Source organism: Bubalus kerabau, chromosome 1, assembly GCF_029407905.1.
Source record: "Bubalus kerabau isolate K-KA32 ecotype Philippines breed swamp buffalo chromosome 1, PCC_UOA_SB_1v2, whole genome shotgun sequence".
In the NCBI taxonomy this organism is placed as follows: domain Eukaryota; kingdom Metazoa; phylum Chordata; class Mammalia; order Artiodactyla; family Bovidae; genus Bubalus; species Bubalus kerabau.
Window position 1 is genome coordinate 169,437,097 of NC_073624.1, and position 18,236 is coordinate 169,455,332.

Genomic DNA, 18,236 nt, shown 5'->3' on the forward strand with positions numbered 1-18,236 from the left:
TGACTGGAGGGTTTGGGGCCGCTTCTGGCCACGCGGGCACCCCTCATTTCCCAGGGCCAAGGGATTCATTTGCAGAAAAGGGGCCTGCAGAAGTCGCCCTGGGCCTGACAGCCCAGAGGCCGGGCGGCCGGGCGGGCTGTCGAATGGGCGCCGCAGAGGCGCCAGCACGGTGGGTGATCCGGACGGCCACGGCTTCTGATATCAGTGCCTGTCTGCCCTTTGCTCCCCTAGATATGGTTTCAAAACCGAAGAGCTCGGCACCCCCAGCAGAGCCCAAGCGGGCCCGGCAACGGCCGGGCCCAGGGGCCCAGCGGCGCATCAGCCACGACGACTCCTGCTCCAGAGGACCGAAGGGCCCCACCCGCTGTCCAGAGCACCTCTCCTCCCCTTCGCCCCTCTCAGCCACAGGAGAGCATGCCACCCTTGGCTGCAGCTGCTCCTTTTGGGGCCCCCACTTTCTGGGTGCCCGGGACTGCCTCTGGGGTCTGTGTGGGCCAGCCGTTGATGATCTTCATGGTCCAGCCCAGCCCGGTGGCTCTCCAGCCAAGTGGGAGGCCACCGCCTCCTCCCCGGGGAGCAGTTCCCTGGGCCGCGCGCTCCCCTGCCGTCACGGCCCCCGGGCAGCCTGGGCAAGGGGCCATCCCGCCGCCTCCACAGCCGGAGACACACATCCCGCGGTGGCCGGAGTCACCCTACGGTGAAGGCACGGCCCCTCCGCTAGAGCCACAGCCCCAGCCCCCCAGCCTTCCGAGCTCGACGAGCCTCCTAGATGAGCTCTTGGCGGCCACGGGCGCCCCGGACACGCAGGCGCCCGCCCCGGGGGCCGCTGCCGACGAAGGGGTGGACCCTGCCCTCCCAGGGCCACCCAGCTTCCTAGACGAGCTCCTGGCGGCCACGGGCACCCCGGACACGCCGGGGCCTTCCACGCGGGCCTCTGTCGTCGCAGCGCAACAGCCGGCTCTCGCCGGCACGCCCAGCCTCTCAGAGGAAGTCTTGGCTGCCACGGGCATCCGCGCCACGCCGGGGCCTTCCCTGGGGCCCTCTGCCGATGAACGAGCACACCTCGCCCTCCCAGGCGAGCTCCTGGCTGCCCCGGGCCTCCCGGGCTCGCCGGGTCCTTTTCCGGGGTCCTCTCCCGCCATCGCAGGGGCCCACCCAGCCCTCCCCGGGTCACCCAGCCTCCTAGAGGAAATCTTGGCTGCCACGGCCATCCAGGACACGCCCTGGTCTTCTCCGGGGGCCCCTGCGGGGGAAGAAGGAGTTGAGGCCACCCTGGCAACACCCCTCAGTGAGGACGAGTACCAGGCCCTCCTCGACATGCTGCCAGGCTCCCCAGGCCCTGGGGCTTAGAGGGAGAGGAAGGAAGGGGCACCTTCTCCCCCTAGCCACGTTCAGGTCTCCTTGCCTGGGATGTGGGGCCATGGAGCTCGGGGAAGGGCGGGTGGGTGGGAGCTGCTTTGTGTGGGAAGAGGAGAGAATCCAGACGGGATGTCTACCGACCACTTTGGGGACGGAGCCGAGTGCTGGACCTTTGGGAAGCTGGGCCCCACCCCAGACAGGGACACCCTACCTGAAGCCTCAAGTACTCCCTGCATGGCAGTGACCAGGAGGCTGCCTCAGAGGGAACATTCCATGGACCCAGTAAAGACACCCCGTGCCAGGCACAGGTTCTTTGTGTCTGGCTCTTCTGTCTTCTGGTCCCATCTTTCCAGCAGCCCACACGGGAGAACTCCTTCCCTATGCCAGGGGCAGCAGAGGGAGGGGGAGAGGGAGACAGGGGAGTGAGAAGGTGGAAGGTTGGGAGATGCAAGGTGGGAGGGGGCCGAGTGGGTGGGGGACGAAGGGAGAGAGTTGGGGAAGGCTGAGTGGGAGAGGGGGGTCGGGGGAGGTGGGGGTGGGGGTGGGGGTGAGGGTGCGGGTGGGGGTGGGAGTGCGGGTGCGGGGGGCAGTGCCCGCATCTGGGACTCAGCTTCAAGCCCCCGGCACACCCTGCAGGTATCCCTAGAATGCTGCGTCAGGGACACGTTTCCCTGGGTTTCAAGGTGCCTGTTCTGGGCGGGTGTCCGGAGGTCAGATCCTCAGAGCCAGCAGTAGGGACCTACCCACACAACCGCTTTCACGACCAGACTCCCTGTCCATGTGTGCCCACACGCACGGTGGTAGATCTGCAAAGGCCCCTCATCTCCGTGTCTCTCTCTGACCCTCACAGTATAGTGACTGAGCTCGCCCGGCCACCAGCATCCTCCCGTCACCCGCAGACATACAGATGTACGTGCTTTACTTGCAAACCCGTTCCTGAGCTCACAGGCCCAATGGTTTCCAAGTACATACGAACCCTTGCCTGTTCTCACGTGAAGCCCCGTGGTGGGTTTAGAAGCCCGGGTGGCCAAGGCATACATCAGCCCAGACGATTGGGTGGGTGGGTGGGGTGCTGCTGTGGCTCGTTCGTTTCTTTTCAGTTCACTCTTTTCACCCTGTTCACAGCAAAAAGAGAAGCGCCTCTCATCGTCCATCCCCCGCGGTGCTTCACGCCGCCTTCTTCCTCCTTTGTCTGCTCCGGCCTCCTGATTTCCTCCTCCTCCTCCTCCTCCTCCTCCTCCTCCTCCTCCTCCTCCTCCTCCTCGCCGCCCTCCGTCTCTTTGAGAAAGCACACACTCTTTCCATGTCCCCTTGTTGGCGCACGGGCGAGGGCTCCGTTGTGTCCAGAACGTCCATGCTTCCTCCCTTGGCTTAGTGGAACCTCCTCCCTAACAGTAGCGGGGGTACACTGTCTGTCCCCTTTCGCGGGATCTCCAGGGCACTTGGGCTGGGGCGACGTGGGCCTCAGGCTCCACGTGAAAAAGCCCCAAATGGCGTGAGCTGCCGTTCGAGACGCTGGACCTTCACGTCTCTGGCCGGAGCCTTGAGCTCCAGGCCACTCAGAGCCCTGGGGGTGGCGGTCTGGGACTGCTGCAGGGACAGGACGCCAAGAGGGCACGGAGGAGTTGGGGAGGGGCGTGGGAAACGGAGGCAAGGAAAGCGAGGGATCTAGGTGGAGGCACTGGAGAGAGCGTCCAGTGTCCCGCCATGCCTCGCAGGAGCGGGCGGGGGCAATCGAGGCCAAGGGACGTGTGTGGAATGTGAAAAGGCGGGAAAACCCAGCGCGGTTTGGAAGGCAAGGCAGTTTGGGAAAGGGGGCGTGGCCGGCCACGTCAAAGGGACCCAGGGGAATTCCCGGGCAGTTCGCTCTGTGGGCACTGCTGACGGCCCCTGGGCCCGGGGTTGATCCCACCCGCTGCGTGGGAGGGCCACAAACCAAAGCCCCCGAACTGCCCGCCCAGCCCAGCGGCGGACCTTGGGGGTCTGGGGCACGGGCCCGGCCCGTGAAAGCCCACTGGCTCCCCGGGATTCTTGTCCAGGGTCTCTCCTGGGAAAGAGGCCAGGGGCGCCCCCTCCATCGGACGCACCCGCCCCTATTTACATAAATAGGGGCGGAGCCGCCTCCCGCTCTCCAGAGTCCTGAGCCGCTGGGTCCCGGCCCACTAGGTCAGCAGTCTGCAGCGTCCGTGCGGCTCTCCCACCATGGCTTCGTCCGGCTCCTCCAGCGCCTCACGCGGTACGTTTGCCCTCGGTCCCTGGGGTCGGATCGCGTCTCAGGGGACCCGTGGATCGCCTCGGCCACGGGTTCACGGCAAACGGGTCGGCCCACCACCGAGAATGGCAGGGACCGATCGGCTGGGGCCACGGTTCCCAGGACTCAGGTGTGCCCAAAGGGGCATCGTTTGTTCGTCTTGCTCCTTTGGCACACACGTGGCTTCTCCCTTGTCTTTTCTGGGAAGACGGTGTGGTTTGACGGGGGTTGGGGGTGGGGGGTGTGGGGTTGCGGGGGCTGGGATGGGGCCCTTTATCCTCATCTTCCTGCGGGAATGGGAGTCGGGGAGCTCTGGGGCTTTGCCTCCTTCGGTGGCTTCCTCCCCACAATGGCCTGGTGCCTTCTGCCATTGAGGGTTGGGCCTCGCTTCGCTTCCCTTTCCTTTTCCGCTCCTGGCGGCAAATATGGCCCGTGCTCCGCGTTAGCCCGGAGAAGCCAGGTCCCCTCCCGCCGGCATCGTGATGGAGGGAAATCTGGGAGAAGCCCCATCCAGACCTTTCCCGGGCATCTCCCCCAGACGGGTGGGAACACGCGGCAGGATAGTGTTGTGGTCTTCGGCGGGCGGGACTTCTTGCCGCCTCTGTGTCGGGGCTGGGTTTGGTTTCCTTTCTGCCTGCTGGCGTTTCTTGCATTCTGGCCTGGGTGGGGGTCGGGGGTACCGCCCTTGCCTCTCAGCCTGGCTGTCGGAGTGTAGCCAAGCGACTTCCAGATGCACACCCGTGCCCAGGCTCCCGGCTCTGCTCAGGCTCAGGGGCAACTGCCCCTGGGCGGGGAGCACGCTTGGGCTCCTCCGCCGAGTCCTCCCCCAGGTGCTCTGGTCTGAGACGCTTCCCTTTCTTCTCTTCTTCCACAGGCCCCATCGCCACAGGATCTCGAAGGAGGAGGCTCGCTCTGAAGCCGAGCCAGAAGGACGCCCTGCAAGCGCTCTTTCAACAGAACCCCTACCCTGGGATAGCGACCAGAGAACGACTGGCCCGAGAGCTCGGCATTGACGAAAGCAGAGTCCAGGTAGGCCCCCGCCTCTCCACCCGGTCTCCCTTTCAGGCTCTCCATGCCGATCCAAGGCAGCTGAAAGCATCTGGCGGCCTTTCTCCTGAGAAGGAATTCTCTCTGTTTGCCCCTAGGTCTGGTTTCAAAACCAACGAAGAAGACGGTCAAAGCAGAGCCGATCGCCGTCTGAACACGTGCACCAAGAAGGGGAAGGGGGGCCAACGTCGCCTCCTCGACCTCAGTCTTCCTCTCAAGGTAACTTAGCCAGCGTTCTCTCCAAAGGCAAGTCCCCCAGAGGGGGTCCCGAACCCTCCCCCTCTTGCCAGAGAATTCTCTCTGCTGGTGGATGAGCACGGGAGGCCCAGAAACACCAAGGGGGCGGGGGAGGCGGGGGGAGGGGGTGTGTGTGTGCGGGAGGAGGGGGAAGGTGAGGAGGAAACAGGGCTCTGTGGTTGCTGCCCCCATCAGTGTCCCAGATCGGGGCAAGACGGCCCCAGCCGGCGTGGGCGGGCAGCAGTGTTCCCCCTTTGGACCCCCTCCCCAGCCCCCGTCGGGAACCTTAGGCTCCGGCTGCCCGGGCAGCCTTGGCCGAGGAGCACGCTTTCAGGGCACTCGGCGGCAAGGCCGGAGGAGGGGAGAGACACACAGGGACATGCACGTGTGGGGAGTGTGCGTGTGTGCGCGTGCACACGCACGCGTCCACGATGGACCCAGGCACGCGATCCATCTGTGGGTGTATTCCTTAGAGCCCTGCCCCGGCGGCAGAGCCACCTGTAGTGATTCAGGGGTGTGGGACTCCCCCTCCCCTCCACACCGTCTAGGGTATCTGTGCTGTGAACGTTCCACGGGCCTTAACGTCCTCTCCTCTCGGTGTGTTCTTTCGCGGGTAGAAGCCTCGGCCAGAGAGGCCCGGAGAAAGAGGACAGTCATCTCTCCTTCTCAGACAAGGATCCTCGTGCAAGCCTTCACGAGGGATCGCTTCCCGGGGATTGCCGCCAGGGAGGAACTGGCTCGTCAGACGGGAATCCCAGAACCTCGCATCCAGGTAAGCTCTCCAGCCAGCGCGTGGGCCCAGGACGTGGCCCAGGAGTAAGGAGGGTTCAGCCCTGCCAAGCGTCTGGAGCTGGATACACGTAGGCTGGGGCTGGGGCTGGGGCTGGGGGGGAGGGGGGCCGAAAGTCGGCAGGCTGACTGGAGGGTTTGGGGCCGCTTCTGGCCGCGCGGGCACCCCTCATTTCCCAGGGCCAAGGGATTCGTTTGCAGAAAAGGGGCCTGCAGAAGTCGCCCTGGGCCTGACAGCCCAGAGGCCGGGCGGCCGGGCGGGCTGTCGAATGGGCGCCGCAGAGGCGCCAGCACGGTGGGTGATCCGGACGGCCACGGCTTCTGATATCAGTGCCTGTCTGCCCTTTGCTCCCCTAGATATGGTTTCAAAACCGAAGAGCTCGGCACCCCCAGCGGAGCCCAAGCGGGCCCGGCAACGGCCGGGCCCAGGGGCCCAGCGGCGCATCAGCCACGACGACTCCTGCTCCAGAGGACCGAAGGGCCCCACCCGCTGTCTAGAGCACCTCTCCTCCCCTTCGCCCCTCTCAGCCACAGGAGAGCATGCCACCTTTGGCTGCAGCTGCTCCTTTTGGGGCCCCCACTTTCTGGGTGCCCGGGACTGCCTCTGGGGTCTGTGTGGGCCAGCCGTTGATGATCTTCATGGTCCAGCCCAGCCCGGTGGCTCTCCAGCCAAGTGGGAGGCCACCGCCTCCTCCCCGGGGAGCAGTTCCCTGGGCCGCGCGCTCCCCTGCCGTCACGGCCCCCGGGCAGCCTGGGCAAGGGGCCATCCCGCCGCCTCCACAGCCGGAGACACACATCCCGCGGTGGCCGGAGTCACCCTACGGTGAAGGCACGGCCCCTCCGCTAGAGCCACAGCCCCAGCCCCCCAGCCTTCCGAGCTCGACGAGCCTCCTAGATGAGCTCTTGGCGGCCACGGGCGCCCCGGACACGCAGGCGCCCGCCCCGGGGGCCGCTGCCGACGAAGGGGTGGACCCTGCCCTCCCAGGGCCACCCAGCTTCCTAGACGAGCTCCTGGCGGCCATGGGCACCCCGGACACGCCGGGGCCTTCCACGCGGGCCTCTGTCGTCGCAGCGCAACAGCCGGCTCTCGCCGGCACGCCCAGCCTCTTAGAGGAAGTCTTGGCTGCCACGGGCATCCGCGCCACGCCGGGGCCTTCCCTGGGGCCCTCTGCCGATGAACGAGCACACCTCGCCCTCCCAGGCGAGCTCCTGGCTGCCCCGGGCCTCCCGGGCTCGCCGGGTCCTTTTCCGGGGTCCTCTCCCACCATCGCAGGGGCCCACCCAGCCCTCCCCGGGTCACCCAGCCTCCTAGAGGAAATCTTGGCTGCCACGGCCATCCAGGACACGCCCTGGTCTTCTCCGGGGGCCCCTGCGGGGGAAGAAGGAGTTGAGGCCACCCTGGCAACACCCCTCAGTGAGGACGAGTACCAGGCCCTCCTCGACATGCTGCCAGGCTCCCCAGGCCCTGGGGCTTAGAGGGAGAGGAAGGAAGGGGCACCTTCTCCCCCTAGCCACGTTCAGGTCTCCTTGCCTGGGATGTGGGGCCATGGAGCTCGGGGAAGGGCGGGTGGGTGGGAGCTGCTTTGTGTGGGAAGAGGAGAGAATCCAGACGGGATGTCTACCGACCACTTTGGGGACGGAGCCGAGTGCTGGACCTTTGGGAAGCTGGGCCCCACCCCAGACAGGGACACCCTACCTGAAGCCTCAAGTACTCCCTGCATGGCAGTGACCAGGAGGCTGCCTCAGAGGGAACATTCCATGGACCCAGTAAAGACACCCCGTGCCAGGCACAGGTTCTTTGTGTCTGGCTCTTCTGTCTTCTGGTCCCATCTTTCCAGCAGCCCACACGGGAGAACTCCTTCCCTATGCCAGGGGCAGCAGAGGGAGGGGCAGAGGGAGACAGGGGAGTGAGAAGGTGGAAGGTTGGGAGATGCAAGGTGGGAGGGGGCCGAGTGGGTGGGGGACGAAGGGAGAGAGTTGGGGAAGGCTGAGTGGGAGAGGGGGGTCGGGGGAGGTGGGGGTGGGGGTGGGGGTGAGGGTGCGGGTGGGGGTGGGGGTGGGGGTGGGAGTGCGGGTGCGGGGGGCAGTGCCCGCATCTGGGACTCAGCTTCAAGCCCCCGGCACACCCTGCAGGTATCCCTAGAATGCTGCGTCAGGGACACGTTTCCCTGGGTTTCAAGGTGCCTGTTCTGGGCGGGTGTCCGGAGGTCAGATCCTCAGAGCCAGCAGTAGGGACCTACCCACACAACCGCTTTCACGACCAGACTCCCTGTCCATGTGTGCCCACACGCCCCGTGGTAGATCTGCAAAGGCCCCTCATCTCCGTGTCTCTCTCTGACCCTCACAGTATAGTGACTGAGCTCGCCCGGCCACCAGCATCCTCCCGTCACCCGCAGACATACAGATGTACGTGCTTTACTTGCAAACCCGTTCCTGAGCTCACAGGCCCAATGGTTTCCAAGTACATACGAACCCTTGCCTGTTCTCACGTGAAGCCCCGTGGTGGGTTTAGAAGCCCGGGTGGCCAAGGCATACATCGGCCCAGACGGTTGGGTGGGTGGGTGGGGTGCTGCTGTGGCTCGTTCGTTTCTTTTCAGTTCACTCTTTTCACCCTGTTCACAGCAAAAAGAGAAGCGCCTCTCATCGTCCATCCCCCGCGGTGCTTCACGCCGCCTTCTTCCTCCTTTGTCTGCTCCGGCCTCCTGATTTCCTCCTCCTCCTCCTCCTCCTCCTCCTCCTCCTCCTCCTCCTCCTCCTCGCCGCCCTCCGTCTCTTTGAGAAAGCACACACTCTTTCCATGTCCCCTTGTTGGCGCACGGGCGAGGGCTCCGTTGTGTCCAGAACGTCCATGCTTCCTCCCTTGGCTTAGTGGAACCTCCTCCCTAACAGTAGCGGGGGTACACTGTCTGTCCCCTTTCGCGGGATCTCCAGGGCACTTGGGCTGGGGCGACGTGGGCCTCAGGCTCCACGTGAAAAAGCCCCAAATGGCGTGAGCTGCCGTTCGAGACGCTGGACCTTCACGTCTCTGGCCGGAGCCTTGAGCTCCAGGCCACTCAGAGCCCTGGGGGTGGCGGTCTGGGACTGCTGCAGGGACAGGACGCCAAGAGGGCACGGAGGAGTTGGGGAGGGGCGTGGGAAACGGAGGCAAGGAAAGCGAGGGATCTAGGTGGAGGCACTGGAGAGAGCGTCCAGTGTCCCGCCATGCCTCGCAGGAGCGGGCGGGGGCAATCGAGGCCAAGGGACGTGTGTGGAATGTGAAAAGGCGGGAAAACCCAGCGCGGTTTGGAAGGCAAGGCAGTTTGGGAAAGGGGGCGTGGCCGGCCACGTCAAAGGGACCCAGGGGAATTCCCGGGCAGTTCGCTCTGTGGGCACTGCTGACGGCCCCTGGGCCCGGGGTTGATCCCACCCGCTGCGTGGGAGGGCCACAAACCAAAGCCCCCGAACTGCCCGCCCAGCCCAGCGGCGGACCTTGGGGGTCTGGGGCACGGGCCCGGCCCGTGAAAGCCCACTGGCTCCCCGGGATTCTTGTCCAGGGTCTCTCCTGGGAAAGAGGCCAGGGGCGCCCCCTCCATCGGACGCACCCGCCCCTATTTACATAAATAGGGGCGGAGCCGCCTCCCGCTCTCCAGAGTCCTGAGCCGCTGGGTCCCGGCCCACTAGGTCAGCAGTCTGCAGCGTCCCTGCGGCTCCCCCACCATGGCTTCGTCCGGCTCCTCCAGCGCCTCACGCGGTACGTTTGCCCTCGGTCCCTGGGGTCGGATCGCGTCTCAGGGGACCCGTGGATCGCCTCGGCCACGGGTTCACGGCAAACGGGTCGGCCCACCACCGAGAATGGCAGGGACCGATCGGCTGGGGCCACGGTTCCCAGGACTCAGGTGTGCCCAAAGGGGCATCGTTTGTTCGTCTTGCTCCTTTGGCACACACGTGGCTTCTCCCTTGTCTTTTCTGGGAAGACGGTGTGGTTTGACGGGGGTTGGGGGTGGGGGGTGTGGGGTTGCGGGGGCTGGGATGGGGCCCTTTATCCTCGTCTTCCTGCGGGAATGGGAGTCGGGGAGCTCTGGGGCTTTGCCTCCTTCGGTGGCTTCCTCCCCACAATGGCCTGGTGCCTTCTGCCATTGAGGGTTGGGCCTCGCTTCGCTTCCCTTTCCTTTTCCGCTCCTGGCGGCAAATATGGCCCGTGCTCCGCGTTAGCCCGGAGAAGCCAGGTCCCCTCCCGCCGGCATCGTGATGGAGGGAAATCTGGGAGAAGCCCCATCCAGACCTTTCCCGGGCATCTCCCCCAGACGGGTGGGAACACGCGGCAGGATAGTGTTGTGGTCTTCGGCGGGCGGGACTTCTTGCCGCCTCTGTGTCGGGGCTGGGTTTGGTTTCCTTTCTGCCTGCTGGCGTTTCTTGCATTCCGGCCTGGGTGGGGGTCGGGGGTACCGCCCTTGCCTCTCAGCCTGGCTGTCGGGGTGTAGCCAAGCGACTTCCAGATGCACACCCGTGCCCAGGCTCCCGGCTCTGCTCAGGCTCAGGGGCAACTGCCCCTGGGCGGGGAGCACGCTTGGGCTCCTCCGCCGAGTCCTCCCCCAGGTGCTCTGGTCTGAGACGCTTCCCTTTCTTCTCTTCTTCCACAGGCCCCATCGCCACAGGATCTCGAAGGAGGAGGCTCGCTCTGAAGCCGAGCCAGAAGGACGCCCTGCAAGCGCTCTTTCAACAGAACCCCTACCCTGGGATAGCGACCAGAGAACGACTGGCCCGAGAGCTCGGCATTGACGAAAGCAGAGTCCAGGTAGGCCCCCGCCTCTCCACCCGGTCTCCCTTTCAGGCTCTCCATGCCGATCCAAGGCAGCTGAAAGCATCTGGCGGCCTTTCTCCTGAGAAGGCATTCTCTCTGTTTGCCCCTAGGTCTGGTTTCAAAACCAACGAAGAAGACGGTCAAAGCAGAGCCGATCGCCGTCTGAACACGTGCACCAAGAAGGGGAAGGGGGGCCAACGTCGCCTCCTCGACCTCAGTCTTCCTCTCAAGGTAACTTAGCCAGCGTTCTCTCCAAAGGCAAGTCCCCCAGAGGGGGTCCCGAACCCTCCCCCTCTTGCCAGAGAATTCTCTCTGCTGGTGGATGAGCACGGGAGGCCCAGAAACACCAAGGGGGCGGGGGAGGCGGGGGGAGGGGGTGTGTGTGTGCGGGAGGAGGGGGAAGGTGAGGAGGAAACAGGGCTCTGTGGTTGCTGCCCCCATCAGTGTCCCAGATCGGGGCAAGACGGCCCCAGCCGGCGTGGGCGGGCAGCAGTGTTCCCCCTTTGGACCCCCTCCCCAGCCCCCGTCGGGAACCTTAGGCTCCGGCTGCCCGGGCAGCCTTGGCCGAGGAGCACGCTTTCAGGGCACTCGGCGGCAAGGCCGGAGGAGGGGAGAGACACACAGGGACATGCACGTGTGGGGAGTGTGCGTGTGTGCGCGTGCACACGCACGCGTCCACGATGGACCCAGGCACGCGATCCATCTGTGGGTGTATTCCTTAGAGCCCTGCCCCGGCGGCAGAGCCACCTGTAGTGATTCAGGGGTGTGGGACTCCCCCTCCCCTCCACACCGTCTAGGGTATCTGTGCTGTGAACGTTCCACGGGCCTTAACGTCCTCTCCTCTCGGTGTGTTCTTTCGCGGGTAGAAGCCTCGGCCAGAGAGGCCCGGAGAAAGAGGACAGTCATCTCTCCTTCTCAGACAAGGATCCTCGTGCAAGCCTTCACGAGGGATCGCTTCCCGGGGATTGCCGCCAGGGAGGAACTGGCTCGTCAGACGGGAATCCCAGAACCTCGCATCCAGGTAAGCTCTCCAGCCAGCGCGTGGGCCCAGGACGTGGCCCAGGAGTAAGGAGGGTTCAGCCCTGCCAAGCGTCTGGAGCTGGATACACGTAGGCTGGGGCTGGGGCTGGGGCTGGGGGGGAGGGGGGCCGAAAGTCGGCAGGCTGACTGGAGGGTTTGGGGCCGCTTCTGGCCGCGCGGGCACCCCTCATTTCCCAGGGCCAAGGGATTCGTTTGCAGAAAAGGGGCCTGCAGAAGTCGCCCTGGGCCTGACAGCCCAGAGGCCGGGCGGCCGGGCGGGCTGTCAAATGGGCGCCGCAGAGGCGCCAGCACGGTGGGTGATCCGGACGGCCACGGCTTCTGATATCAGTGCCTGTCTGCCCTTTGCTCCCCTAGATATGGTTTCAAAACCGAAGAGCTCGGCACCCCCAGCGGAGCCCAAGCGGGCCCGGCAACGGCCGGGCCCAGGGGCCCAGCGGCGCATCAGCCACGACGACTCCTGCTCCAGAGGACCGAAGGGCCCCACCCGCTGTCCAGAGCACCTCTCCTCCCCTTCGCCCCTCTCAGCCACAGGAGAGCATGCCACCTTTGGCTGCAGCTGCTCCTTTTGGGGCCCCCACTTTCTGGGTGCCCGGGACTGCCTCTGGGGTCTGTGTGGGCCAGCCGTTGATGATCTTCATGGTCCAGCCCAGCCCGGTGGCTCTCCAGCCAAGTGGGAGGCCACCGCCTCCTCCCCGGGGAGCAGTTCCCTGGGCCGCGCGCTCCCCTGCCGTCACGGCCCCCGGGCAGCCTGGGCAAGGGGCCATCCCGCCGCCTCCACAGCCGGAGACACACATCCCGCGGTGGCCGGAGTCACCCTACGGTGAAGGCACGGCCCCTCCGCTAGAGCCACAGCCCCAGCCCCCCAGCCTTCCGAGCTCGACGAGCCTCCTAGATGAGCTCTTGGCGGCCACGGGCGCCCCGGACACGCAGGCGCCCGCCCCGGGGGCCGCTGCCGACGAAGGGGTGGACCCTGCCCTCCCAGGGCCACCCAGCTTCCTAGACGAGCTCCTGGCGGCCACGGGCACCCCGGACACGCCGGGGCCTTCCACGCGGGCCTCTGTCGTCGCAGCGCAACAGCCGGCTCTCGCCGGCACGCCCAGCCTCTTAGAGGAAGTCTTGGCTGCCACGGGCATCCGCGCCACGCCGGGGCCTTCCCTGGGGCCCTCTGCCGATGAACGAGCACACCTCGCCCTCCCAGGCGAGCTCCTGGCTGCCCCGGGCCTCCCGGGCTCGCCGGGTCCTTTTCCGGGGTCCTCTCCCACCATCGCAGGGGCCCACCCAGCCCTCCCCGGGTCACCCAGCCTCCTAGAGGAAATCTTGGCTGCCACGGCCATCCAGGACACGCCCTGGTCTTCTCCGGGGGCCCCTGCGGGGGAAGAAGGAGTTGAGGCCACCCTGGCAACACCCCTCAGTGAGGACGAGTACCAGGCCCTCCTCGACATGCTGCCAGGCTCCCCAGGCCCTGGGGCTTAGAGGGAGAGGAAGGAAGGGGCACCTTCTCCCCCTAGCCACGTTCAGGTCTCCTTGCCTGGGATGTGGGGCCATGGAGCTCGGGGAAGGGCGGGTGGGTGGGAGCTGCTTTGTGTGGGAAGAGGAGAGAATCCAGACGGGATGTCTACCGACCACTTTGGGGACGGAGCCGAGTGCTGGACCTTTGGGAAGCTGGGCCCCACCCCAGACAGGGACACCCTACCTGAAGCCTCAAGTACTCCCTGCATGGCAGTGACCAGGAGGCTGCCTCAGAGGGAACATTCCATGGACCCAGTAAAGACACCCCGTGCCAGGCACAGGTTCTTTGTGTCTGGCTCTTCTGTCTTCTGGTCCCATCTTTCCAGCAGCCCACACGGGAGAACTCCTTCCCTATGCCAGGGGCAGCAGAGGGAGGGGCAGAGGGAGACAGGGGAGTGAGAAGGTGGAAGGTTGGGAGATGCAAGGTGGGAGGGGGCCGAGTGGGTGGGGGACGAAGGGAGAGAGTTGGGGAAGGCTGAGTGGGAGAGGGGGGTCGGGGGAGGTGGGGGTGGCGGTGGGGGTGAGGGTGCGGGTGGGGGTGGGAGTGCGGGTGCGGGGGGCAGTGCCCGCATCTGGGACTCAGCTTCAAGCCCCCGGCACACCCTGCAGGTATCCCTAGAATGCTGCGTCAGGGACACGTTTCCCTGGGTTTCAAGGTGCCTGTTCTGGGCGGGTGTCCGGAGGTCAGATCCTCAGAGCCAGCAGTAGGGACCTACCCACACAACCGCTTTCACGACCAGACTCCCTGTCCATGTGTGCCCACACGCCCCGTGGTAGATCTGCAAAGGCCCCTCATCTCCGTGTCTCTCTCTGACCCTCACAGTATAGTGACTGAGCTCGCCCGGCCACCAGCATCCTCCCGTCACCCGCAGACATACAGATGTACGTGCTTTACTTGCAAACCCGTTCCTGAGCTCACAGGCCCAATGGTTTCCAAGTACATACGAACCCTTGCCTGTTCTCACGTGAAGCCCCGTGGTGGGTTTAGAAGCCCGGGTGGCCAAGGCATACATCGGCCCAGACGGTTGGGTGGGTGGGTGGGGTGCTGCTGTGGCTCGTTCGTTTCTTTTCAGTTCACTCTTTTCACCCTGTTCACAGCGAAAAGACAAGCGCCTCTCATCGTCCATCCCCCGCGGTGCTTCACGCCGCCTTCTTCCTCCTTTGTCTGCTCCGGCCTCCTGATTTCCTCCTCCTCCTCCTCCTCCTCCTCCTCCTCCTCCTCCTCGCCGCCCTCCGTCTCTTTGAGAAAGCACACACTCTTTCCATGTCCCCTTGTTGGCGCACGGGCGAGGGCTCCGTTGTGTCCAGAACGTCCATGCTTCCTCCCTTGGCTTAGTGGAACCTCCTCCCTAACAGTAGCGGGGGTACACTGTCTGTCCCCTTTCGCGGGATCTCCAGGGCACTTGGGCTGGGGCGACGTGGGCCTCAGGCTCCACGTGAAAAAGCCCCAAATGGCGTGAGCTGCCGTTCGAGACGCTGGACCTTCACGTCTCTGGCCGGAGCCTTGAGCTCCAGGCCACTCAGAGCCCTGGGGGTGGCGGTCTGGGACTGCTGCAGGGACAGGACGCCAAGAGGGCACGGAGGAGTTGGGGAGGGGCGTGGGAAACGGAGGCAAGGAAAGCGAGGGATCTAGGTGGAGGCACTGGAGAGAGCGTCCAGTGTCCCGCCATGCCTCGCAGGAGCGGGCGGGGGCAATCGAGGCCAAGGGACGTGTGTGGAATGTGAAAAGGCGGGAAAACCCAGCGCGGTTTGGAAGGCAAGGCAGTTTGGGAAAGGGGGCGTGGCCGGCCACGTCAAAGGGACCCAGGGGAATTCCCGGGCAGTTCGCTCTGTGGGCACTGCTGACGGCCCCTGGGCCCGGGGTTGATCCCACCCGCTGCGTGGGAGGGCCACAAACCAAAGCCCCCGAACTGCCCGCCCAGCCCAGCGGCGGACCTTGGGGGTCTGGGGCACGGGCCCGGCCCGTGAAAGCCCACTGGCTCCCCGGGATTCTTGTCCAGGGTCTCTCCTGGGAAAGAGGCCAGGGGCGCCCCCTCCATCGGACGCACCCGCCCCTATTTACATAAATAGGGGCGGAGCCGCCTCCCGCTCTCCAGAGTCCTGAGCCGCTGGGTCCCGGCCCACTAGGTCAGCAGTCTGCAGCGTCCCTGCGGCTCCCCCACCATGGCTTCGTCCGGCTCCTCCAGCGCCTCACGCGGTACGTTTGCCCTCGGTCCCTGGGGTCGGATCGCGTCTCAGGGGACCCGTGGATCGCCTCGGCCACGGGTTCACGGCAAACGGGTCGGCCCACCACCGAGAATGGCAGGGACCGATCGGCTGGGGCCACGGTTCCCAGGACTCAGGTGTGCCCAAAGGGGCATCGTTTGTTCGTCTTGCTCCTTTGGCACACACGTGGCTTCTCCCTTGTCTTTTCTGGGAAGACGGTGTGGTTTGACGGGGGTTGGGGGTGGGGGGTGTGGGGTTGCGGGGGCCTGGATGGGGCCCTTTATCCTCGTCTTCCTGCGGGAATGGGAGTCGGGGAGCTCTGGGGCTTTGCCTCCTTCGGTGGCTTCCTCCCCACAATGGCCTGGTGCCTTCTGCCATTGAGGGTTGGGCCTCGCTTCGCTTCCCTTTCCTTTTCCGCTCCTGGCGGCAAATATGGCCCGTGCTCCGCGTTAGCCCGGAGAAGCCAGGTCCCCTCCCGCCGGCATCGTGATGGAGGGAAATCTGGGAGAAGCCCCATCCAGACCTTTCCCGGGCATCTCCCCCAGACGGGTGGGAACACGCGGCAGGATAGTGTTGTGGTCTTCGGCGGGCGGGACTTCTTGCCGCCTCTGTGTCGGGGCTGGGTTTGGTTTCCTTTCTGCCTGCTGGCGTTTCTTGCATTCCGGCCTGGGTGGGGGTCGGGGGTACCGCCCTTGCCTCTCAGCCTGGCTGTCGGGGTGTAGCCAAGCGACTTCCAGATGCACACCCGTGCCCAGGCTCCCGGCTCTGCTCAGGCTCAGGGGCAACTGCCCCTGGGCGGGGAGCACGCTTGGGCTCCTCCGCCGAGTCCTCCCCCAGGTGCTCTGGTCTGAGACGCTTCCCTTTCTTCTCTTCTTCCACAGGCCCCATCGCCACAGGATCTCGAAGGAGGAGGCTCGCTCTGAAGCCGAGCCAGAAGGACGCCCTGCAAGCGCTCTTTCAACAGAACCCCTACCCTGGGATAGCGACCAGAGAACGACTGGCCCGAGAGCTCGGCATTGACGAAAGCAGAGTCCAGGTAGGCCCCCGCCTCTCCACCCGGTCTCCCTTTCAGGCTCTCCATGCCGATCCAAGGCAGCTGAAAGCATCTGGCGGCCTTTCTCCTGAGAAGGCATTCTCTCTGTTTGCCCCTAGGTCTGGTTTCAAAACCAACGAAGAAGACGGTCAAAGCAGAGCCGATCGCCGTCTGAACACGTGCACCAAGAAGGGGAAGGGGGGCCAACGTCGCCTCCTCGACCTCAGTCTTCCTCTCAAGGTAACTTAGCCAGCGTTCTCTCCAAAGGCAAGTCCCCCAGAGGGGGTCCCGAACCCTCCCCCTCTTGCCAGAGAATTCTCTCTGCTGGTGGATGAGCACGGGAGGCCCAGAAACACCAAGGGGGCGGGGGAGGCGGGGGGAGGGGGTGTGTGTGTGCGGGAGGAGGGGGAAGGTGAGGAGGAAACAGGGCTCTGTGGTTGCTGCCCCCATCAGTGTCCCAGATCGGGGCAAGACGGCCCCAGCCGGCGTGGGCGGGCAGCAGTGTTCCCCCTTTGGACCCCCTCCCCAGGCCCCGTCGGGAACCTTAGGCTCCGGCTGCCCGGGCAGCCTTGGCCGAGGAGCACGCTTTCAGGGCACTCGGCGGCAAGGCCGGAGGAGGGGAGAGACACACAGGGACATGCACGTGTGGGGAGTGTGCGTGTGTGCGCGTGCACACGCACGCGTCCACGATGGACCCAGGCACGCGATCCATCTGTGGGTGTATTCCTTAGAGCCCTGCCCCGGCGGCAGAGCCACCTGTAGTGATTCAGGGGTGTGGGACTCCCCCTCCCCTCCACACCGTCTAGGGTATCTGTGCTGTGAACGTTCCACGGGCCTTAACGTCCTCTCCTCTCGGTGTGTTCTTTCGCGGGTAGAAGCCTCGGCCAGAGAGGCCCGGAGAAAGAGGACAGTCATCTCTCCTTCTCAGACAAGGATCCTCGTGCAAGCCTTCACGAGGGATCGCTTCCCGGGGATTGCCGCCAGGGAGGAACTGGCTCGTCAGACGGGAATCCCAGAACCTCGCATCCAGGTAAGCTCTCCAGCCAGCGCGTGGGCCCAGGACGTGGCCCAGGAGTAAGGAGGGTTCAGCCCTGCCAAGCGTCTGGAGCTGGATACACGTAGGCTGGGGCTGGGGCTGGGGCTGGGGGGGAGGGGGGCCGAAAGTCGGCAGGCTGACTGGAGGGTTTGGGGCCGCTTCTGGCCGCGCGGGCACCCCTCATTTCCCAGGGCCAAGGGATTCGTTTGCAGAAAAGGGGCCTGCAGAAGTCGCCCTGGGCCTGACAGCCCAGAGGCCGGGCGGCCGGGCGGGCTGTCAAATGGGCGCCGCAGAGGCGCCAGCACGGTGGGTGATCCGGACGGCCACGGCTTCTGATATCAGTGCCTGTCTGCCCTTTGCTCCCCTAGATATGGTTTCAAAACCGAAGAGCTCGGCACCCCCAGCGGAGCCCAAGCGGGCCCGGCAACGGCCGGGCCCAGGGGCCCAGCGGCGCATCAGCCACGACGACTCCTGCTCCAGAGGACCGAAGGGCCCCACCCGCTGTCCAGAGCACCTCTCCTCCCCTTCGCCCCTCTCAGCCACAGGAGAGCATGCCACCTTTGGCTGCAGCTGCTCCTTTGGGGCCCCCACTTTCTGGTGCCCGGGACTGCCTCTGGGGTCTGTGTGGGCCAGCCGTTGATGATCTTCATGGTCCAGCCCAGCCCGGTGGCTCTCCAGCCAAGTGGGAGGCCACCGCCTCCTCCCCGGGGAGCAGTTCCCTGGGCCGCGCGCTCCCCTGCCGTCACGGCCCCCGGGCAGCCTGGGCAAGGGGCCATCCCGCCGCCTCCACAGCCGGAGACACACATCCCGCGGTGGCCGGAGTCACCCTACGGTGAAGGCACGGCCCCCTCCGCTAGAGCCACAGCCCCAGCCCCCCAGCCTTCCGAGCTCGACGAGCCTCCTAGATGAGCTCTTGGCGGCCACGGGCGCCCCGGACACGCAGGCGCCC

General features: G+C 65.7%; 2 protein-coding genes across 2 annotated transcripts; both read left to right on the forward strand.

Annotated features, from left to right (window-relative positions):
- Positions 1–1,488: 1,488 nt before the first annotated feature.
- On the forward strand, positions 1,489–6,181 carry LOC129658183 (double homeobox protein 4C-like). The gene is made up of 6 exons (XM_055589335.1): positions 1,489–1,582; positions 3,526–3,740; positions 4,307–4,639; positions 4,756–4,876; positions 5,512–5,666; positions 6,041–6,181. The coding sequence occupies exons 1-6, from the start codon at positions 1,489–1,491 to the stop codon at positions 6,179–6,181; spliced, it is 1,059 nt and encodes a 352-aa protein (XP_055445310.1).
- Positions 6,182–13,115: 6,934 nt separating this feature from the next.
- LOC129658285 (double homeobox protein 4C-like) lies at positions 13,116–18,123 on the forward strand. The gene is made up of 7 exons (XM_055589367.1): positions 13,116–13,209; positions 13,791–13,895; positions 15,141–15,355; positions 15,790–16,254; positions 16,371–16,491; positions 17,127–17,281; positions 17,656–18,123. Exons 1-7 carry the CDS (start codon positions 13,116–13,118, stop codon positions 18,121–18,123), a joined length of 1,623 nt encoding a protein of 540 aa, XP_055445342.1.
- Positions 18,124–18,236: the final 113 nt, after the last annotated feature.